The following is a 24,390-nucleotide window of genomic DNA, read 5'->3' as shown; positions in this document are numbered from 1 at the left end:
TTGGGGCCATGGGTTGAGGCCATGGGTTGGGGCCATGTTGAGGCCATGGGTTGGGGCTATGTTGGGGCCATGGGTTGGGGCCATGGGTTGAGGCCATGGGTTGGGGCCATGTTGAGGCCATGGGTTGGAGCCATGTTGGGGCCATGGGTTGGGGCCATGGGTTGGGGCCATGTTGGGGCCATGTTGGGGCCATGGGTTGGGGCCATGTTGGGACCTTGTGCCAAAACAATATTTCAAGAATATTGTGTGAACAGGTTGCCATCTAGTGGCAAAGACAACATTGCACCAAAAACTGCAACGATGTTGCAACAAGACAATTGCATAAATGTTTTATTCCACCATGAAACACTATAGGCTACATTGTTGCAAAACCTCTTCATGCATACGATGCATAATTTTGAAAAAAATCCTGAGAATATCCGGACCAAATATAAATAAATGCTAGAACGAAATGGTTCTATCAAAGAAATACAATTATTGGTGTGGAATTAGAAATATATATTATTTGCATTCATGTGGAACATAATAATAAATTATCTAATTTAGCTATATTAATACTGTATTAACATATCTAAATGAGATTATTAGAATAATACAAGAGTGAGTTAATTGACTGACAGTAACAGAAGTCATATTTAGCATCTCTTAAGAACAGACACCAATTGATGTCATCCACAGAAGTGGAAAAACTCCGGTGGATTTGTCTTCTGTTTATTTCATTAGCCCTCTTCTCAATGTTTTGATGCCTATCTGAAAACACAACCGTCTCAGACAGGACTGTTACCATGACTTCCTCTCCTATTGTTGTGTTTTGTGCGGGTATCAAGGCAGACAGGGGATATGAATAGTAATAGTGGAGCAAAGATGAGTTACGTCTGCGATCAAGCACACTTACAAAACGGAGGAAACAGACAGCAAAATACTCTGCTGCATTTCTTAAGACGGGGCCGGGACGGGTAGCACGAGAACTCTAAACTAGCCTAAAGATAGGCTACAAAGAGACGGAGACGACGTAATGTCTTGCGCGGTGGAATAACAAATTAAATGGACTGCATTCCGTCGAAAGTTGATTATTAAAGAAATAGAACAAAGTGCAGTGAACCGATCGCTCTCTCTCAAACACACAAGGCGTCTACGGGACTGTAGAACCGGAGGGAGCCTCGTTTTTTGCTGGTTTGCATACATTTCTGATCCATGAGGTTCAAGTGGGGCACTTTAATTGACCTGAAGCAACGTCAGAATGTTGTATTGTTGTGATTTACTCGGCCGTGTTTGGCACTCACCGATCATTCGGTTATATTTGTTGGCATTTTTTATAGCACCTGTGTTCTTACACCCACAATGTTTGGATTTCAAGCCCCCCTTCAAGCCTAAAGATGACCTCCAGTTCTGCGCAATGTACAGGAACTTCGGCTGCTGCGACTCTGCCAAGGACAAGGAATTGATGGCTAAATTCTATAAGATCATGGACAATTTCGACTATTATGGATATGCCAGCTGTGCTGGGTATGTGCAGGACCTTCTCTGCCAGGTAAGCAAAGCGCGGGTAAGGTCGTTACTTGGTTGTTTTCAGAATTACATCATCCATCTGTTCTTGGCAAGTCCCGGCATGTTTGTAGAGGCATATTCTTGTTATACGGCGGCACTTATTAGAAATAAAATGGTCTGATCTGACTTTCGTTTTTAGGCACTGGCATAGCCTGGCACACACACCCACAAGACGGGCTTTAGGACCCCCAACCCAAAGCTTTGTTGGGGTCCCCGAGGCCTCCCAGATAGCATATGAACACTTCATAAGCCATTATTTATTTTTATTACAGGAAATTAGCTTTAAAACTTAAAAATGTATGCTCTGCCTCATGGCAAAATGTGTAGAATAGCATGAGATTAACTATAGAACGGGTAGAGGCTTTACGGACATGCCTGGTGCCTAAATTTATGATTTTTGTGCAAAATGAAGAGGTTTGTGGAGCAGCGAGAGTCAGGTGGAGACAAACAAATTCAGTTCAGTCAATCATCCCGATGAGCCCTTCCCAGCTAGCTAGTTTATGCTTGTGGATAGAAACTTAAGCGAGAATTTGAAACTTGTTTGCCAAAGTTGGAACTTTGGAGTGTTGAAAATCATTCCGTTTTTACCGGAGTCTTCTTTTATATAAAAACATAACAGTAGACGTTAAGGCTATAGTTGTACATTTTTTGGAGTGATGTCACCCTTGCCACACTATCTAGCAACACTGAACAAAAATATCAATGCAACATTTTACTGAGTTACAGTTTATAACCTTTATTTAACTAGGCAGGTCAGTTAAGAACACCTGTTGGGGCTACAGGTTAGCAATGAACCCCGAGTCGGGATTGCTAACAAGGCTGGAAATTCAAAACATCAAAAATCTAATAATTTCAATTTCTCAAACAATCAACTATTTTACACAATTTAAAAGATAAACATCTCCTTAATCTAACCACATTGTTCGATTTTCAAAGAGGCTTTACTGCAAAAGCATAAAGTTAGATTATGTTAGGACAGTACATAGCCACAAAAGTACAAACATCCATTTTCAATTCAAGGTCAGGCGTCACCAAAAGCAGAAACCAGCTAGAATTATGCACTAACCTTTGTCAATCTCCATCAGATGACACTCCTAGGACATTATGTTATACAATACATGCATTTTTTGTTCCATCAAGTTCATATTTATATCCAAAAACAGCATTTTACAGTAGCGTGAAATTCAGATTTTTTTCTTCTCTGAAATGCTTCCGGTGAACATAACAAAATTACTATTCGAAAACATTGGTAAATTATAATATTGTCATTCAAAGAATAATATATTATCATCTCGTAATTGCTACCGAATGGCCAGATCTCAAAATAACTTTACTGGGAAATCACATTTTGCAATAAACGGGGTGCTATGCTAAGAACAATAAGCTATGCTATACAGTTAGCATCATCTAATATCGATAATAACATTGTAAATATCCCCTTACCTTTGATTATCTCCATCAGAAGGCACTGCCAGGAATCCCAGGTCCGGAACAAATGTGGTTTCTTTTGACAAAGTTCATAATTTATGTCCAAATAACACCAAGTAGTTAGCGTTCATTATGCTCCCACAAAACGTGGTGGGGGGGGTGTAAAATCACGCCGAAAAGCTAAAGAAACCTAGTAAATAATCTATTTACGTTCGTTCAAACATGTCAAATGTTGTTTAGCATTAATCTTTTGGTCCATTTTTAACGTTAAACATCAGTAATATTTTCACACAACCTATCCTATGTCTAGATAAACAATAATGACAAACTCACGCTTCTCAGATTTATGCGCAGGCGCAAAGAAATGAAGTGACGACATGTCAACTTCCTTGCATTCTAATTTGCTCTCTGTTTATCATAGACGCTTCAAACAACTTTATAAAGATCGTTGACATCTAGTGGAAGCCGTAGGTGTTGCGAAATGAATCCTTTCTCACTATGGTATCTATAAAACAATGACACTAAATAGTACAGTCACAAAATTCACATTTTTTTAAATCTATTTTTCACAGGTTTTTGCCTGCAATATGAGTTTTGTTATACTTACAGACACCATTCAAACTGTTTTAGAAAATTCAGAGTGTTTTCTATCCGAATGTGTTAATAATATGCATATCCTAGCTTCTGAGTTGGTGTAGGAGGCAGTTAAAAATGGGCACATATTTTTTTCAAAATTTCTCAATACTGCCCCCGAGCCCCAACAGGTTATTAAGAACAAACTCTTATTTTCAATGATGGCCTACCCAGCCAAACTCGGACGACGCTGGGCCAATTGTGCGCTGCCCTATGGGACTCCCAATCACAGCCGGATATGATGCAGCCTGGATTCGAACCAGGTACTGCAGTGACGCCTGTTGCACTGAGATGCATTGTCTTAGACCGCTGCGCTACTCAGGAGACCATATAAGGAAACCAGTTAATTAAAATACATAAATTAGGTTCTAATCTATGGATTTCACATGACTGGGGATACAGATATGCATCAGATATGCACCTTTAAAAAAAAGGTAGGGGCATGGATCAGAAAACCGGTCAGTATCTGGTGTGACCACTATTTGCCTCATGCAGCGCCACACATGTCCTTCACATAGTTGAACATGATGTTCATTGTGGCCTGTGGAATGTTGTCCCACTCCTCTTCAATAGCTTTACGCAGTTGCTGGATATTGACGGGAAATGGAACACGCTGTCGTACACGTCAATCCAGAGCATCCCAAACATGCTCAATGGGTGACATGTCTGGTAAGTATGCAGGCCATGGAATAACTGGGACATTTTCAGCTTCCAGGAAATGTGTACAAGTCCTTGAGAAATGGGGCTGTGCATTATCATGTTTAAACATGAGATGATGGCGGCGGATGAATGGCACGACAATGGGCCTCAGGATCTTGTCACAGTATCTCAGTGCATTAAAATTGCTATTGATAAAAATGCAATTGTGTTCGTTGAAGAAGCCGGGTGTGGAGGTCCTGGGCTGGCGTGGTTACACGTGGAGTGCGGTTTTGAGGTCGGTTGGACGTACTGCCAAATTCTATAAAACAACGTTGGAGGTGGCTTATGGTAGAGAAATTAACAATAAATTATCTGGCAACAGCTCTGCAGTAAGCATGCCAATTGCAAGCACCCTCAAAACATGAGACATCTGTGGCATTGTGTTGTGTGGCAAAACTGCACATTTTAGAGTGGCCTTTTATTGTCCCCAGCACAAGGTGTGCCTGTGTAATGATAATGCTGTTTAATCAGCTTCTTGATATGCCACACCTGTCAGGTGGATGGAATATCTTGGCAAACGAGAAATGCTTACTAACAGGGATGGAAACAAATTTGTGCACACAATTTGAGAGAAATAAACTTAAACTGCTAAGATGCATGTTGTCATGACAAGCGTATCTCATCAAATCGAAAGTGTATGTGCTTCACAGAAACAGGCAAAATGTATAAGATGACAGGGGGGCTGCCCAAATGAAAGAGTTTGGTTGGTCCCTGACTCCCTTCTCACTTCTCCATTTTCTCCACCTTCCTCGTTCCCTTTCTTTTTCCCCTCCTTCAGGAATGCTCTCCATATGCAGCTCACCTCTTTGATGCTGAGGACCCCAGCACCCCTATCAGAACCCTCCCTGGCCTCTGCCCTGACTACTGCTCACAGTTCTGGCTCAAATGCCGTTCCACCATCACCTTGCTCTCCGACGACCCGCAGCTAGCCGAAGCCGAGCCGGACCAGGACCGCTTCTGCCAGCACCTGGAGCTGGAGGACCCAGACTACTGTTACCCACACCTTCTCAGGTTGGGCTTCAAAGGGTTTGCTTGGAATTGGGGGTGGGGTAGGGCAAATGTTCAAAATTGTTATGGGATTCTTATTGACTGTACAGTTTAATTGATTGAATGAAAAAACTTTTGTACACACCTCCTCAGCAACGAACAGCTGACACAGAACTTGGGCCGGGTCCGGGCCGACCCCGAGGGTTGCCTGCAGCTCTGCCTGGAGGAAATAGCCAATGGCCTACGGAACCCCCTGGCCATGGTTTACGCCAACGACGGAACACACCGCTTCTTTATAGCGGAGCAGGTGTGTGTGCTCACTTTACTTTAACAGTTTTTGTATTGCATTGTGGTATAATAGGGGCGGTTTCTCATGCAGACACAGATTAAGCCAAGTCCTGATCTGGCCTCAAAAATAAATTCAATGGAGAAAAGTTTAATCTGCATCCTGGAAACCGCCCTATTGATTTTGTGTATTTTGTTGTATGTATATGTTGGCCTCACAAAAATGAATTTCTGTAATAAAGTTATTATCGTATCGTAGGTGGGTCTGGTGTGGACGTACCTGCCCGACCGCTCCAAGCTGGAGAAGCCGTTCTTGAACATCACCAAGGCCGTTCTGACGTCGCCCTGGGAGGGGGACGAGAGGGGCTTCCTGGGCATGACCTTTCACCCCAACTACAAGTACAACAGGAAGCTGTATGTATACTACTCCGTGGAGATTGGCTTCGATGAGAGGATCAGGATCAGCGAGTTCCGCGTCTCCCTCAGCGACATGAACGTGGTGGACCACGGGTCTGAGAGGTACAGTTATGTGCAGTGTGTTGAGTTGTGTTCTGGCCCCAAAAATGGCTGCTGAATGTGCCCCATTAACACACATCCTGATCATTCTTTTTCTCCATGTTCTGTAAAGGGGTCTACACACTCTACGGAGGCAGCCCTTACAGAAAAAACAGGCTTCTGGCAAACTGTTGCGGCAAACCTTTGGGCCAGCTCATATTTTCACATGCAGTTAATTGTGTGGTAAACTGTTGCGGCAAATTTGCGTCGACTTGTGAACTTCTGGCAAACAATTCTGCGAAACTTGTGGCAAACATTCTACTGTTTGCTGCAAATTTGCTGCAAACTCAATATGAATATGTAAATTAGATCAGGTTTTTGGTTACTGTGTGTTAACAACATTGAAATGTTGTATCTACATATACCAATCACATATCGCTTTAAAGGAACTTGCTTCTCACAGAGAACTGAACATATGAAATGTACTAAATATACTAAACAACATGTATTCAATGTCTTAACAGATAAAAATAAATCAAATACAACTTGAAATCGTCTGCATGCTAATGAAGATTAGAGCAAAGACTGGATATTTCCCAAATAAATAGTTTATTTAATATTTTTATGTAGCTACAACATTTACATGAGAGAAATGTGAACACCATGGGTATGTTGACCTTACGATATTTAAAGGGGCAACTACAGAACTTACATGAGCCAAGTGTTAACTGAGAAATAGCTTTCAACCAATGGAAGTGTAAAAGATAATAAACAACATTTTAATAATTAAATCAACAAAAACTCAATCAAACCCAGTTCAGAACTATTGCCTTTTTGAGTGAACTTTGGAGATGGCAGCCCTGTGGAAGTCCTTCGTCCAAAGCTTGTTGAATGTATGCACTGAAACAATCAGTAAACACCAAACTAAAACAAAATTAGGATACTGAAAACAATTGCTGAAAACATTTTCTATTTTGGCATCTTGAAAGGTAGACTCAGCAGCTAATGGGTGGGTTTGGCTTTGTAAAAACGAGGTCAGCTGTTACAAAGTTGCCTTGATGTTGCTATGCTTCTAACTAAAACTGGCATTCTATATATTTTTCAGCAAGGAAACAATGTTTCTGCCTTTCATAAATGCTATATAAACAAACGATGTTGCTAGCATAAACTGGGACTTAAGCCTACTAAATCTACCTTTAAATGTGTGGTCAACTGTTCCTAGAGAACCACAGTATACAAGATTTCAGGTCTCAAAACAATTGATCCAAATGAATCAACTAATTATGATATTCAATCTAGACTGTAACTTCCTTATTAAGAGACAGTTGTCTACTAGTTGTCTCTTCATCCTAGCTCAGGTGTATAAGGCTTGGGTGGAAGAAAAGCAACATAAAATTGAGTTATGCCTAATATGGCAATTCATATTATTTTTCCAAAATGAATTATTGTTAACTGACATCTCAAAGCCATCCATGCAAGAATCCTTGACCTGGTGCACACATATTTCTCTGTCTTCAGTTTGATTGAAGCCCTCAATCGGTCTTTTTTAGTTGTAACTGATTGCTTCTAGAAAGAGAGAAGGAACAACACATGATCAAGATGTGCTAGCTACTAGATTAAAGCAATGAAATATCTAATTGTTACAAAGAATGAATGTATGGGCTACATTTATGAGCATGGTGTAATATTAGCATTATATTTGTCTATTGTTGTATATTTATTATATTTATTATATTATATTTATTATATTGATGAGGATACATTTTTTTAAATCAATTTTAGAATAAGACATAACAGAATATATATATATAATATATATATATATATATATATATATATATATACACATACATATACACAGTGCATTCAGAAATTATTCAGACCCCTAACCTTTTCCACATTTTGTTATGTCTTATTCTAAAATGGATTTAAAAAATGTATCCTCATCAATCTACACACAATATCCATAATGCAAAGCAAAAACAGGTCTTTACAATTTTTAGCAAATGTATTAAATATAAAAAACGGTAATACCTTATTTACATAAGTATTCAGACCCTTTGCTATGAGCCTGGAATCGTACTACACTGGCTCCGACGCTCATCGGATGTGGCAGGGCTTGTAAACTATTACAGACTACAAAGGGAAGCACAGCTGCGAGCTGCCCAGTGACATGAGCCTACCAGATGAGCTAAATTACTTCTATGCTCGCTTTGAAGCAAGCAACACTGAAGCATGCATAAGAGCATCAGCTGTTCCGGACGACTGTATGATCGACACTGCTCCGTAGCTGATGTGAGTAAGACCTTTAAACAGGTCAACATTCACAAGGCCACAGGGCCAGACGGATTACCAGGACGTGTACTCCAAGCATGCGCGGACCAACTGGCAAGTGACTTCACTGACATTTTCAACCTGTCCCTGACTGAGTCTGTAATACCAGCATGTTTCAAGCAGACCACCATAGTCCCTGTGCCCAAGAACACTAGGGTAACCTGCCTAAATGACTACCGACCCGTTGCACTCACGTCTGTAGCCAAGAATTGCTTTGAAAGGTTGGTCATGGCTCACATCAACACCATCATCCCAGAAACCCTAGACCCACTCCAGTTTGCATACCGCCCCAACAGATCCACAGATGAAGCAATCTCTATTGTACTCCACACTGCCCTTTCCCACCTGGACAAAAGAAACACCTATGTGAGAATGCTATTCAATGACTACAGCTCAGCGTTCAACACCATAGTGCCCTCAAAGCTCATCACTAAACTAAGGACCCTGGGACTAAACACCTCCCTCTGCAACTGGACCCTGGACTTACTGATGGGCCCAGGTGGTAAGGGTAGGTAACAACACATCTGCCACGCTGATCCTCAACATGGGGGCCCCTCAGGGGTGCGTGCTTGGTCCCCTCCTATCCTCCCTGTTCTCTCATGACTGCATGGCCAGGCACGACTCCAACACCATCATTAAGTTTGCCGATGACACAACGATGAGACAGCCTATAGGGAGGAGGTCAGAGACCTGGCCGTGTGGTGCCAGGATAACAACCTCTCCCTCAACGTGATTAAGACAAAGGAGATGATTGTGGACTACAGAAAAAGGAGGACGGAGCACGCCCCCATTCTCATTGACGGGGCTGAAGTGGAGCAGGCTGAGAACTTCAAGTTCCTTGGTGTCCACATCACCAACAAACTGTCATGGTCCAAACACACCAAGACAGTCGTGAAAAGGGCACGACAAAGCCTATTCCCCTTCAGGAGACTGAAAAGATTTGACATGGGTCCTCAGATCCTCAAAAAGTTACATTGACTCTAAAGTCACATTGACTCTATACCAGTACCCCCTGTATATACTGTAGCCTCGCTGCTGTTATTTTACTGCTGCTTTTTGCCTAGTGGTTAGAGCGTTTGGCCAATAACCGAAAGGCATTATCATGCTGAAACATGAGGTGATAGCAACGGATGAATGGCAAGCTAATGGGCCTCAGAATCTCTTCACAGTATCTCTGTGCATTGAAATTGCCATCAATAAAATGCTATTGTGTACATTGTCCGTAGCTTATTCCTGCCAAAACCATAACCCCACTGCCACCATGGGGCACCCTGAACACAACATTGACATCAGCAAACCGCTCGCCCACACGACACTGTCTGCCATCTGCCCGGTAAAGTTGAAACTGGGATTCATCCATGAAGAGCACACTTCTCCAGCATGCCGGTGGCCATCGAAGGTGAGCACTTACCACAGAAGTCGGTTGTGACGCCAAACTGCACTCAGGTCGAGGACACAGAGGAGCTTCCCTGAGACGGTTTCTGACAGTTTGTGCAGAAATTATTTGGTTGCGCAAACCCACAGTTTTATCAGCTGTCTGGAGGGCTGGTCTCAGATGATCATGCGGGTGAAGAAGCCGTATGTGGAGGTCCTGGGCTGCCATGGTTACACGTGGTCTGGGGTTGTGAGGCCGGTTGGACGTACTGCCAAATTTTCTAAAATGACAATGGAGGCGGCTTATGGTAGAAAAAATAACATTCAATTTCTGGCAACAGCTCTGGTAGACATTCCTGCAGTCAGCATGCCAGTTGCATGCTCCCTCAACTTGAGACATCTATGGCATTGTGTTGTGTGACAAAACTGCACATTTCAGAATGGCCTTTTATTGTCCCCAGCACAAGGTGCACATATGTAATGATCACGCTGTTTAATCAGCTTCTTGATATGGCACACCTGTCAGGTGGATGGATTATCTTGGCAAAAGAGAAGTGCTCACTAACAGGGATGTAAACAAATTTATGCACATTTGAGAGAAATACACTTTTTGTGCGTATGGAACATTTCTGGGATCTTTTATTTGAGCTCATGAAACATGGGACCAACACTTTATATGTTGTGTTTACATTTTTGTTCAGTGTAGAATCCCCCCCAAAATCTCATTTGTTGAGAAGTAATAACTAATGCTACATGGTAAAAATAGCTGGTAGCCATGTGCCATTTCTCCATGATATGATGATTCTATTTTTAGCTGATATGGGAGCAAGGTTGTAGGTTACCCTGGCGAGTAGACAATAAGAATATTTGCCAGTGCTAATTATTTATAAATCTTGTTATTTCATATGGAGGAGATGTGGGAAGCTTAAAGGCCTGCTTTATTGCTGTTTTTAGCCAGCTGGCTAGCAAGCTGCTTGCGGATATATCTACAGCCTAAACTTTCATTACATAGGCCTAGCTATTCCTTAAATATGCAGTTAGTTTTCTTTCAAATTGAAAACATTACACATGGACCGGCGAGGTATCATGTTTCCAAAAGGTGTCTGCTTCTCCAAAAATCGGACAGTGTCATTGCACAGGAATTCAATGGGAGGTTTCTCTATAAGACGTTTTGCTCAAACAAAATCTATGCCAATACTTTTACTGTATGATTTTCTTTCACTGATTTCTCTGTGTCCAACACTTTCTCAGGATCATTCTGGAGGTTGACGAGCCTGCGTCCAATCACAATGGAGGAATGGTGATGTTTGCTGATGACGGTTACCTGTACATTTTCACTGGAGACGGGGGCATGGCTGGTGACCCCTTTGGGAAATATGGAAACTCTCAGAACAAGTGAGAGAAGAGAGGAAAACTTGTGGAACTCACATTGAATCATATAACTTGAACAATTAGTTACAGCTGTTAACATTAACACTGTTGCTAATAATACGTTGCTTCCATTTACATAAAAAAAAACATTAAAAACCACAAAGACAATCAGTAATCATACTTACAGAAAGACACAGTGTTATGTTCCACATTAATGCTGCTGTCTTCTGCAGGTCAGCCCTGTTAGGCAAAGTTCTCCGGATCGATGTTGATGACAATGACAGAGGTCCCCTGTACCGGATCCCTTCTGACAACCCGTTCGTGCATGAGCGTGGGGCGCGCCCTGAGGTCTATGCTTACGGGGTGCGCAACATGTGGAGGTGCTCCTTTTTCCCACCACTTTACAACGTAATATGCTTTCATTCATGAAACATTACACTGACAACTAAAAAAGTCTGGTAAGAGTTTACATTAGTGCATGGAATAAATAAGTAATAACTTAGTTATAAAGTGTAAACTAGTTGTAATTATTTAAGTATATATATTTTTTTTGGTGTAATTATTGCATTTTTTAAAGGTATTTTCTGACTTTATTGAACACATAGAGAGAGGATGACAGTGGGGAAAGATAGAGAGAGGTTGTGTCAAAGGGAAGTAGGTCAGATTCAAACCTATGCCGACACGGTAGACCGCTAGACCTAGGCCACACTTAAGTTGTTTTATTGGTCGACTTGTTCTTGTTTCTCCCATGGAGGTGTTCTGTGGACCGGGGGGACCCCCTGACTAAGGAGGGCAAGGGACGCATCTTCTGCGGGGACGTGGGACAGAACAAGTTTGAGGAGATCGACATCATAGAGAAGGGAAGGAACTACGGCTGGAGGGCCAAAGAGGGGTTCTCCTGTTATGACAAGAAGCTGTGCACCAACAGCTCTCTAGGTGGGCATCCTGTAGTTTAGCCTAATCCAAGATGAGTTTGTGCTGTATAGCCAACTCCAATGCTAATTTTCTTGCCGGCATCCTGTAGTTTAGCCTAATCCAAGATGTATTTATTTATTATTTCACCTTTATTTAACCAGGTAGGCCAGTTGAGAACAAGTTCTCATTTACAACTGCGACCTGGCCAAGATAAAGCAAAGCAGTGCGACACAAGCAACACAGAGTTACACATGGAATAAACAAACGTACAGTCAATAACACAATAGAAAAGTCTATATACAGTGTGTGCAAATGAAGTAAGATTGGGGAGGTAAGGCAATACATAGGCCATAGTGGCGAAATAATTACAATTTAGCAATTAAACACTGGAGTGATAGATGTGCAAAAGATGAATGTGCAAGTAGAGATACTGGGGTGCAAAGGAGCAACAACAACAAAAAATCACAATATGGGGATGAGGTAGTTGGGTGGGCTATTTACAGATGGGCTATGTACAGGTGCAATGATCTGTGAGCTGCTCTGACAGCTGATGCTTATAGTTAGTGAGGGAGATATGAGTCTCCAGCTTCAGTGATTTTTGCAATTCGTTCCAGTCATTGGCAGCAGAGAACTGAAAGGAAAGATGAGTTTGTGCTGTATAGCCAACTCCAATGCTCATCGCCATGCTGGAATCCTGTGGCTGGGTCACGGTGTGTTTTGTTCTGTGATTTCCTTCAGTTGTTTTATTTTGAACTGTACTTTATTTATCCTTAGACAGTAATGGAACCAGAGTGGGAAGAGATGGGAAGGGTGGACGTGACGTGGGGATTGAACCCCGGTCTCCAGGGTCATTATGTGCTTAGAATGGAAGTGCTCAGGAGGGAATAAGCAGGAAATCCGGGAATCCTCCAGATCAGGATTTCTGGAAAATCACAGGCTCTGCACGAAGTCTCTTATCTCCTGCTTCTGTTCTCTTCCAGATGATGTACTCCCCATCTATGCCTACCCTCACAAGATGGGCAAGTCTGTGACTGGTGGTTATGTGTACAGAGGCTGTGAATACCCCAATCTGAACGGCATGTACATATTTGGAGACTTTATGAGCGGGTAAGACTCCGTGTACGTGTTCATCATTTTAAGTTCAATCCAAATCCTAAAAGGGTTTATGGATGTTGATACTGTATAGCAGGTGTTTTTTTTTAAATATATATTCAGAAGGTTGTGTTTTATGTTTTCGTATATAGCCTATAAGGAAATCAAACAGAAAAATGTAATACATTCTAACATGTAGAGTCTCTTCCCTATAGGCGTATGATGAGCCTCCAGGAGAATAAGAACACGGGTCAGTGGGACTACCATGAGATCTGTATGGGTATGGGTCTGACCTGTGCCTTCCCTGGCTTAATCAACAACTACTACCAGTACATCATCTCATTTGCGGAGGACGAGGCAGGTAGGAGGAGTCACATTAAAGCTATCTTTGTTTGCCCTTGGTCACAGGCAATGGAAAAGGTTTTTTAAGCATCAGGTCTCTAGGCTGCAGACATTATGCCATTTTCCCAAACCAAGATTAAGCCTAGTCCTGGACTAAAAATCATGCTCATTAGAGAATCAAATCAAGTCCAGGAAACTAGATAGATTTGAAATTACTGAAGGTGACTTTTTTTTTTCTGTCTCAACAGGAGAACTGTACTTCATGTCAACTGGAGTGCCCAGTGCCACATCTCCCACCGGTGTGGTTTACAAACTGGTGGATCCCTCAAGGTAAGGATTTAAAGCCATAATCTGCCATTTCAACAGCCTGACCCTGCCACTGTTTGGTTAGGTGAGGTTTTAACTAAGTTTAGTGGCCAACTGCTCTTCTCTTGAAGATGGCAGAAGCCAAGCAACACTGTCATAGACACTCTTTTTAAAAGAGACAAAGACTAAACAAATCTGTGAAACATGTTGAGCATCAGTTCATGATTACTGATCTGGTTATTTTAAATCAGAAGAATGTGCCTGTAGTTGTTAATCTGATTTCTATGGTCAATTCAGTCTCTCTGTGTTCTGTGTTCTTATAGCAAAACTGCTGATGAACGGTATTCTTTCTCTGATTTGGTGATTGTTGAGATTTTCTTACCCTCTGTCGAGGTTGGCTCACCCTCCCTTTCACCAGATTTCTAGGTGAAAGAAGTGAAAGAAACGGTGTGAAACTCTCTTTCTCACACTCCCTCTCTCTCTTGTTCTCTCTCCCTGATGGCTGCTGCACTATATACGATTGTGTCAAGTTATTTGTTTTTCACTCACTCATGAAGCTGATTTTAATTAGTCTCTACCACAGCAATGTTTGGAAAGGGAAGAGTAGAATAGGCCTTTAGCCTTATTTTGGCAAAGAGACCAGCTGAAACCTAATCAAATACATCTAAAGAGCCAAGGTCTCAACAGTCTGATGAAACTGGTGCAAACCTCTTACTTCTCACACTCTGATTTAGTTTTCTTCCCTGCTGAAGACTTTTCTTTTTGTCTTTTGTCTGTTTTAGACGGGCACCGCCAAGACAATGCCACTATGACCCGCTGCCTGTCAGAGTGAAGAGCAAGCTTATCAAATTCAAACCGAAGGAAAGTGAGTATGCTGGCTGTCAACATTAATCTCTGTCTATCTGTCTGTCTGTCTGCTTTTATTTAGTTTGTTTTATTTTGCCTCCTTTGCTCAATCAAGCACTTATGTCAGTAAAATACACACTAGACCTCACTGCTTCAATTAGATTATTCACTTCATCGTCAATTCACAGATCATTAAGTCATTTGAGAGATGTTTTTAGGCCTCTGAGAATGCCAGATTCCTATTAAACTTTTATTACACTGTAGATAGGCCTACATGCTAGTTATAACCTAATCTCCCACAACTATACATTCGGCTTGTCCATGTAGTTATCCAATCCTTATATTCTACAGCATTAACAGGAGTTGAACTACCGACCAAGCGACCAAATCTCTCCATGCAAGAAGAGCCCGTCAGACCCCATCCCACTGAGTATGCAGTAAGCGAGTCCGACAAGGACTGGCTTCAGGAGCTCATGGACATTCTGAAGGAGCAAGAGGCTGCTGCCGTCACCACCACACTTCCTCCAACCACAACCAAACCACCCAGGCACACACGACGGAAAAATCGCAGGAAGAAGGGCAAGCATCGGTCAGAGAGCGGGTCGGCGTCAGCAGCTGTGCCACAGAATGGGGTGGTGAGACTGGCGGGGGACGAGCAGGGGCGGGACGACCGGGGGAGGGTGGAGATCTTCGCCAACGGGGAGTGGGGAACGGTGTGCGACGACCTGTGGAATACGAAAAATGCAGCAGTGGTTTGTCGACAGCTGGGGTTCCGGTTCGCCCTGAAGGCGTCCAAGCACTCGGAATTCGGAGAAGGGAAGAGTCTCCGGATTCTTCTGGATGATGTACAGTGTGAGGGGACAGAGGAGAGCCTGCTGGGCTGTCAACACACAGGTGTAGGTATGCATAACTGTGCCCATTACGAGGACGCGGGGGTGATATGCGGGAACTCGGACTACGTAGATGCCTAGAAATGAGAGTCCATTGAATTTATTCCTGACTGTGTCCTAAGTGATTATAACTAAAACCAAGGAATATTGTTGTCTAACTTTTGTCTAATTGTTATCAATGGTGGCACTTATAGGTCTACCTCTTTCATTAAGGTAATATAATGCTGATTTAATTGTTGCGTTAAAGTCTTAAAGGATTTCTATTTGAATGGAAGGTTTTGCTAATGCAAGACATTGTCTTCTCTAAAGCAAATTCATCTAAACAGTATTTCAATGAATGTATAAGGAATACCAGGTTATTTAATACTCACTCATGATCACATGCTGAAATAAATTATCCAACCAGACTCGCAAGATATGTGCTCAGTTGGCATGGAAAAAACATACAGTATATATATACAGTACCAGTCAAAAGTTGTGACACACCTACTCATTCAAGGGTTTTTCTATATTTGTACTATTTTCTACATAGTAGAATAATAGTGAAGACATCAAAACTATGAAATAACACATATGGAATCATGAAGTAACCAAAAGAAGTGTTACACTTCTTCAAAGTAGCCAACCTTTGCCTTGATTGCAGCTTTGCACACTCTTGGCATTTTCTCAACCAGCTTCATGGAATGCTTTTCCAACAGTCTTGAAGGAGTTCCCACATATGCTGAGCACTTGGCTGCTTTTCCTTCACTCTGCGGTCCAATTCATCCCAAACCATCTCAATTGGGTTGAGGTCGGGCGATTGTGGAGGCCAGGTCATCTGATGCAGCACTCCATCACTCTCCTTCTTGGTCAAATAGCCCTTACTCAGCCTGGAGGTGGGTTTTAGGTCATTGTCCTGATGAAAAACAAATGATAGTCCCACTAAGCGCAAACCAGATGGGATGGCGTATCGCTGCAGAATGCTGTGGTAGCCATGCTGGTTAAGTGTGCCTTGAATTCTAAATAAATCACTGACAGTGTCACCAGCAAAGCATCCCCACACCATAACACCACCTCCTCCATGCTTCAAGCTGGGAACCACACATGCGTAGATCATCTGTTCACCTACTCTGCGTCTCACAAAGACACAGCGGTTGGAACCAAAAATCTCACATTTGGTCTCTTCAGACCAAAGGACAGATTTCCACCGGTCTAATGTCCATTGCTCGTGTTTTCTTGGCACAAGCAAGTCTCTTCTTCTTATTGGTATCCTTTAGTAGGGGTTTCTTTGCGGAAATTCGACCACGAAGGCCTGATTCACACATTCTCCTCTGAACAGTTGACGTTGAGATGTGTCAGTTACTTGAACTCTGTGAAGCATTTATTTCGGCTGCAATCTGAGGTGCAGTTAATTGCCAATTTCTGAGGCTGGTAACTCTAATGGACTTATCCTCTGCAGCAGAGGTAACTTTGGGTCTTTCTTTCCTGTGGGGGTCCTCATGAGAGCCAGTTTCATCATATCGCTTGATGGTTTTTGCAACTGCACTTGAAGAAACTTTCAAAGTTCTTGACATTTTCCGGATTGACTGACCTTAAAGTAATGATGGACTGTCGTTTGTCTTTGCTTATGTGAGCTGTTCTTGCCATAATATGGACTTGGTCTTATACCAAATAGGGCTCTCAACTGTATACCAACCCTACCTTGTCACAACACAACTGATTGGCTCAAACGCATTAAGAAGGAAAGAAATTCCACAAATTAACTTTAACAAGGCACATTTGTTAATTGAAATGCATTCCAGGTGACTACCTCATGAATCTGGTTGAGAGAATGCCAATTGTGTGCAAAGCTGTCAACAATAACGAGGCTATATACAGGGGGCACCGGTACAGAGTCAGTGTGCAGGGGTACAGGCTAGTTGAGGTAATCTGTACATGTAGGTGGGGGCGAAGTGACTGCATAGGTAACAAACAGTGAGTAGCAGCAGTGTACAAGCAGTCTAATGGCTTGGGGATAGAAGCTGTGGAGGAGCCTTTTGGTCCTAGACTTGGCGCTCCGGTACCGCTTGCACAGCGGTAGCAGAGAAACATTCTATAACTTGGTTGACTGGAGTCTGACAATTTTATGGGATTTCCTCTGACACCGCCTATTATATAGGTCCTGGATGGCAGGAAGCTTAGCCCCAGTGATGTACTGGGCCGTTCGCAGTGCCCTCTGTAGCGCCTTACGGTCAGATGCCGAGCAGTTGCCATACCAGGCGGTGATGCAACCGTTCAGGATGCTTTCGATGGTGTAGCTGTAGAACCTTTTGAGGATCTGGGGGCCCATGCTAAATCTTTTCAGTCTCCAGAGGGGGAAAAGGTTTTGTTGTGCCCTCTTCACGACTGTCTTGGTATGTTTGGACCATGATAGTTTGTTGGTGATGTGGACACTGAGCAACTTGAAACTCTCGACCCGCTCCACTACAGCCCCATCGATGTTAATGGGGGCCTGTTCGGCCCGCCATTTCCTGTAGTCCACGATCAGCTCCTTTGTCTTGCTCACATTGAGGGAGAGGTTGTTGTCCTGGCACCACACTGCCAGTTCTCTGACTTCCTCCCTATAGGCCATCTCATTGTTGTCGGTGATCAGTGTTGTGTCATCAGCAAACTTAATGATGGTGTTGGAGTCATGTTTGGCCACGCAGTCGTGGGTGAACAGGGAATACAGGAGGGGACTAAGTACACACCACTGAGGGGCCCCAGTGTTAAGGATCAGCGTGGCAGACATGTTGTTGCCTACTCTTACCACCTGGGGCGGCCCTTCAGGAAGTCTTTGATCCAGTTGCAGAGGGAGGTGTTTAGTCCCAGAGTCCTTAGCTTAGTGATGAGCTTAGTGGCCACTATGGTGTTAAACGCTGAGCTGTAGTCGATGAATAGCATTCTCACATAGGTCTTCCTTTTGTCCAGGTGAGAAAGGGCGGTGTGGAGTGCGGCTGAGATTGTGTCATCTGTGGATCTGTTGGGGCGGTATGCGAATTGGAGTGGGTCTAGGGTGTCTGGGAGGATGGTGTTGATGTGAACCATGACCAGCCTTTCAAAGCACTTCATGGCTACTGACGTGAGTGCCATGGGGCGGTAATCATTTAGGCAGGTTACCTTCGCTTCCTTGGGCACAGGGACTATGGTGGTCTGCATGAAACATATAGGTATTATAGACTCGGTCAGGGAGAGGTTGAAAATGTCAGTGAAGACACTTGACAGTTGGTCCGCGCATGCTTTGAGTACATGTCCTGGTAATCCGTCTGGCCCAGGGGCTTTGTGTATGTTGACCTGTTTAAAGGTTTTGTTCACATCAGCTACCGAGAGCGTTATCACACAGTCATCCAGAACAGTTGGTGCTTTCGTGAATGCTTCCGTGTTGCTTGCCTTGAAGTGAGCATGAAAGGCATTTAGCTCGTCTGGTAGGCTCGCGTCACTGGGCAGCTCGCGTCTGGGTTTCCCTTTGTAGTCCGTAATAGTTTTCAAGCCCTGCCACATCTGATGAGCACCCCAACAGATCCACAGATAATGCACTCTCTATTGCACTCCACACTGCCCTTTCCCACCTGGACAAAAGGAACACCTACGTGAAAATGCTTTTCATTAACTACAGATCAGCGTTCAACACCATAGTGCAGGGTTCCCCAACTGGCCACCCGTGGGTCAAATGTAGTTTTCAGATTTTTTTTTTTTTAAATGATAAAAATATTTTAGGGTGAATTTTCATTGTTGGACATAAGACTGTAAAAACACCAGAAAATCATCTCTAATTATGTTTGTCAAGTATATTGGTTTGAGCTGTTTGCGGTCAATTTGCAGTCTACAAATTATTTGTAATTATGTTCAGGCCCCCGATCATCCAGTCTGGATATTTATTTGTATTGGCCCGCGGCTGAATCTAGTTGATGATCCCTGCCATAGTTTAGAGATGAGCTTGGAGGGCACTAAGGACACTGGGATGGAACACCTCCCTTTGGAACTGGATCCTGGACTTCCTGACAGGCCGCCCCCAGGTGGTGAGGGTAGGCAACAATACATCTGCCTCGCTGACCCTCAATACGGTTAGTCCCCTCCTGCACTCCCTGTTCATCCACGACTGCGTGGCCATGCACGGCTGCAACACCGTCATTAAGTTTGCTGGCGACAGGACGGTGGTAGGTCTGACCACCGACAATGATTAGACAGGCTATTGGGAGGAGGTCAGAGACCTGGCAACCTCTCCCTCAATGTGAGCAAGATAAAGGAGCTGATCGTGGAATACAGGAAAAGGAGGGCCGAGCACTCCCCCATTCACATAAACGGGGCTGTAGTGGAACAGGTCGAGCTCTTCAAGTTCCTTGGTATCCACATCACTTAGAACCTATCGTGGTCCAAACAAACCAACACAGTCTTGAAGAGGGCACGACAACGCATTTCCCCCTCAGGAGGCTGAAAAGATTTGGAAAGGTAGCTCAGTTCCTCAAAACGTTCTACAGCTGTCGAGAGCATCCTGACTGGTTGCATCACTGCTTGGCACGGCAACTGCTCAGCATCCGACAGCAAGGTACTACAGAGTGTAGTGCGTATGGCCTAGTACATCACTGGGGCTGAGCTTCCTGTCATCCAGGACCTCTATTCCAGGCGGTGTCAGAGGAAGGCCCTAAAGTCATAGGCTGTTCTCTCTGCTACAGAATGGCAAGCAGAACTGGGGGGCCAAGTCTGGGACTAAAAGACTCCTTAATAAGGCTAGGCATCCCGCTAGCGGGACACCTGTCGACAGCATCCGGTGAAATTGGAGGGTGCGCAATTCAGATAAATAATCGTAATATGAAACATTTATGAACATACAAGTATCTTATATCTTTTAAAAGCTTAAATTCTTCTTAATCTAACTGCATTGTCCGATTGTCACGTCCGGACCATAGAAAGATGTTATTTTCTATGGTAGGGTAGGTCAGGGCGTGACAGGTTTTTCTTCTTCTATGTTTTCTATTTCTATGTTTAGGTTCTAGTTTTGTATTTCTATGTTGGGGTTTTGTTTGGGATGATCTCCAATTAGAGGCAGCTGGTCCTCGTTGTCTCTAATTGGAGATCATACTTAAGTAGGGGTTTTTCCACCTAGGTTTTGTGGGTGATTAATTTTGAGTTGTGTATGTGTTCATCTCTGCGTCACGGTTTGTTGTTTTTTCATTCAGTGTATTTATGTATTGTGTAGTTTCACAGTATAAATAAAATGTGGAACGACACACACGCTGCACTTTGGTCCTCTTCTCCTTTCGACAGCCGTGACACCGATTTACAATAGGCTTTCCAGCGAAAGCATACCATGCGATTGTTTGAGGAAGGCGCCCCACATCAACATATTTTTCAACCAGCACAGGCTTCATAAAATCACAAATAGCGATTAAATAAATCACTTACTTTTAAAAATCTTCTTCTGTTTGCAATCCCAAGGGTCCCAGCTACAACATGAATGGTGATTTTGTTAGATAAAATCCTTGTTTATATCCCAAAATGTCAGTTTAGGTGGCGCCATCAATTTCAGTAATACATTCGTTCAACATGCAGACAAAGGAGTCCAAAAAGCTACCGCTAAACTTTGTTCAAACAAGTCATACTAGACAAGACAAACGTTTCTATTTAATCCTCGGGTACCTTAAAATGTAATTAAACTATACAATTTAATACGGGAAGAAGTATGTTCAATAGAAAAGTAAAATTAGCAGGTGCGCCTCTTCTTCGTCGCGCACTGACAGACTGATTTTCCACTGGAAATCTGTACCAAAACTCCAAATTCTTCCTCGTTTTGGAAGAAACAAGCCTGAAACCTTAAGCAAAGACTGTTGACATCTAGTGGAAGCTATTGCAATCTGGGAGCTAGAATTGCATAGGACCCATAGCTTTCCATTATAAGAGCCTGGGACCTCAAATGTAAATTTCCAGTTGGTTTTTCTTTGGATTTTCGCCTACCATATCAATTGTGTTATAGTCTCATACATTATTTTACAATTTCTACAAACTTCAAAGTGCTTTCTATCCAGGGCTACCAATTATATGCATATCCTGGCTTCTGGGCCTGAGTAACAGGCAGTTTACTTTGGGCACATCAGTCAGGCAGAAATTCAGGAAAATAGACCCTAGCCCTAAGAAGTTTTAACAGCTTCTACCCCCAAGCCATAAGACTGCTGAACAGTTAATCAAATGGCTACCCAGACTATTTGCATTGACCCCCTTATTTTATTGTTATTATGTTTTGCACTAAGTCTCTTGCACAGTCTCGATGTACACTCACTGGACTTTAATCACACACTCACACATACTACACTGACACTCCAACACACACATTAATATTTACGCACACACATATATTCACACTCTTCACGTACGCTGCTGCTACTCTCTGTTTATTATCTATGCATAGTCACTTTACAGTGACAGCAGTCTGAAATAGCCCAAATGTACCACTTTTCAAACTCCTAAGTCAATGACACCCTGCTCATATGAATCAGCCTGCTGTCGTTGTGAGAGTGACCCCTCTTCCGCTTTGACTAGGGTCATTGATATGCCAAGCATTAAGTAACACAGCTAGTGCCAGGCTTTCCCTGCCAACAAGAGACAGAGTGTGTGTAGTGGAAAGAAAGGCAACCTGTAGATTTTTTTAATTCACTCTACTTTATTGCTGTTGGCTCTGATCCTATGGCACTCAGTCTGTAGTCAAGTGTGTATCTGAATTTGTGGATTTATTTATATTCTGCTTTACACTAATTATGCTTTTGAGCTCTGGGTCCACAAAGACTTGCTAATAAAGTGTTTATTCTCCAGTATTTTTCTCTCTCTGGTTTCATAGACCCCCATCAACAATGACAATTTGAGAGAGAGACCTGTGGTCAGACAGGGGACACCAAACAAAAACATTAGGGTCATATTCACTAGAAACCATAACCTCGGCAGCTAAGAACGAAAATCTGGCACCAGGTACTCGACTATTTTGCTACAATACTATTTATGTTATGTGCGTCCGTCCACAAGAAATGACTAGGAACGAAACGGAATAAATTGGAAGGAAACAGGAAGGGACTATGTGGATTTGTCCAATAAGAAACTTGTGTGCATTAATCAATACAACCCAGGGAATATTTAGTTTAAAGTGAAAACACATGTGACGCTACACTGGGGGGTACACTCAAATGACAAGTTCCAGATACCACTAGGTGACAGTGTTGCCTTACACTTTATGAAACAACAGGTCCATTGTACCTCATAATAACAAGATTTATTTACAAAGATACCATTAGTTAGGACAGACATTGCACATTGAGGGGGGATGTTGTAAACTAACACAAAACATTTTCAGTCCACACAATCTTCTTGTCATGTATATACAGTGCATCTGGAAAGTATTCACACCCCTTGACTTTTTCCGCATTTTGTTACATTACAGCTTTATCCTAAAATGGATGAAAGAAAAAAAATCCTCATCAATCTACACAAAATATCCATAATAACAAAGCGACAAAGTCTTGGAGGTTCCAAACTTCTTGCATTTAAGAATGATGGAGGCCACTGCAGAATGTTTTGGTACCCTTCCCCAGATCTGTGCCTCTACACAATCCTGTCTCAGCGCTCTACGGACAATTCCTTCGACCTCATGGCTTGGTTTTTGCTCTGACATGCACTGTCAACTGTGGGACCTTATATAGACAGGTGTGTGCCTTTCCAAATCATGTCCATTCAATTGAATTTACCACAGGTGGACTCCAATGAAGTTGTAGAAATATCTCAAGGATGATCAATGGAAACAGGATGCACCTGAGCTCAATTTCGAGTCTCATAGCAAAGGGTCTTAATACCTACACTACCGTGAAGAGGCGACTCCGGGATGCTGGCCTTCTAGGCAGAGTTCCTCTGTCCAGTGTCTGTGTTCTTTTTCCCATCTTAATCTTTGATTTTTATTGGCCAGTCTGAAATGTGGCTTTTTATTTGCAACTCTGCCTAGAAGGCCAGCATCCCGGAGTCACCTCTTCACTGTTGAAGTTGAGACTGGTGTTTTGCGGGTACTATTTAATGAAGCTGCCAGTTGAGGACTTGTGAGGCGTCTGTTTCTCAAACTAGACACTCTAATGTACTTGTCCTCTTGCTCATTTGTGCACCGGGGCCTCCCACTCCTCTTTCTATTCTGGTTAGAGCCAGTTTGTGCTGTTCTGTGAAGGGAGTAGTACACAGCGTTGTACGAGATCTTCAGTTTCTTGGCAATTTATCGCTTGGAATAGCCTTCATTTCGCAGAACAAGAATAGACTGACGAGTTTCAGAAGAACGTTCTTTGTTTCTGGCCATTTTGAGCCTGTAATCGAATCCAGAAATGCTGATGCTCCAGATACTCAGCTAGTCTAAAGAATGCCAGTTTTATTGCTTCTTTAATCAGAACAACAGTTTTCAGCTGTGTGAATATAATTGCAAAAGGGTTTTCTAATTTTTATTTCACCTTTATTTAACCAGGTAGACAAGTTGAGAACAAGTTCTCATTTACAATTGTGACCTGGCCAAGATAAAGCAAAGCAGTTTGACACATACAACAACACAGAGTTACACATGGAGTAAAACAAACCTACAGTCAATAATATAGTAGAAAAATAAGTCTATATACAAAGTGAGCAAATGAGGTGAGATAAGGGAGGTAAAGGCAAAAAAGGCCATGGTGGCGAAGTAAATACAATATAGCAAGTAAAACACTGGAATGGTAGATTTGCAGTGGAAGAAAGTGCAAAGTAGAAATAGAAATAATGGGGTGCAAAGGTGCAAAATAAATAAATACAGTAGGGGAAGAGGTAGTTGTTTGGGCAAAATTATAGATGGGCTATGTACAGG

At 42.7% G+C, this 24,390-nt stretch overlaps 1 protein-coding gene across 1 annotated transcript; it reads left to right on the top strand.

Annotated features, from left to right (window-relative positions):
• Window positions 1-727: 727 nt before the first annotated feature.
• Window positions 728-20,770, top strand: LOC106611251 (HHIP-like protein 1). Its single transcript, XM_014211265.3, has 12 exons — window positions 728-1,531; window positions 5,087-5,319; window positions 5,449-5,602; window positions 5,840-6,099; window positions 11,035-11,178; window positions 11,388-11,534; window positions 11,909-12,090; window positions 13,050-13,176; window positions 13,377-13,522; window positions 13,752-13,833; window positions 14,592-14,674; window positions 15,007-20,770. Exons 1-12 carry the CDS (start codon window positions 1,241-1,243, stop codon window positions 15,624-15,626), a joined length of 2,469 nt encoding a protein of 822 aa, XP_014066740.1. The 5' UTR covers window positions 728-1,240; the 3' UTR covers window positions 15,627-20,770.
• The last annotated feature ends 3,620 nt before the right edge of the window (window positions 20,771-24,390 follow it).

This window comes from Salmo salar, chromosome 09, assembly GCF_965601325.2.
Source record: "Salmo salar chromosome 09, fSalSal1, whole genome shotgun sequence".
Lineage (NCBI taxonomy): Eukaryota > Metazoa > Chordata > Actinopteri > Salmoniformes > Salmonidae > Salmo > Salmo salar.
The sequence above is the reverse complement of the archived record's forward strand: the minus strand, read 5'-3'. Positions and strand labels throughout refer to the sequence as shown.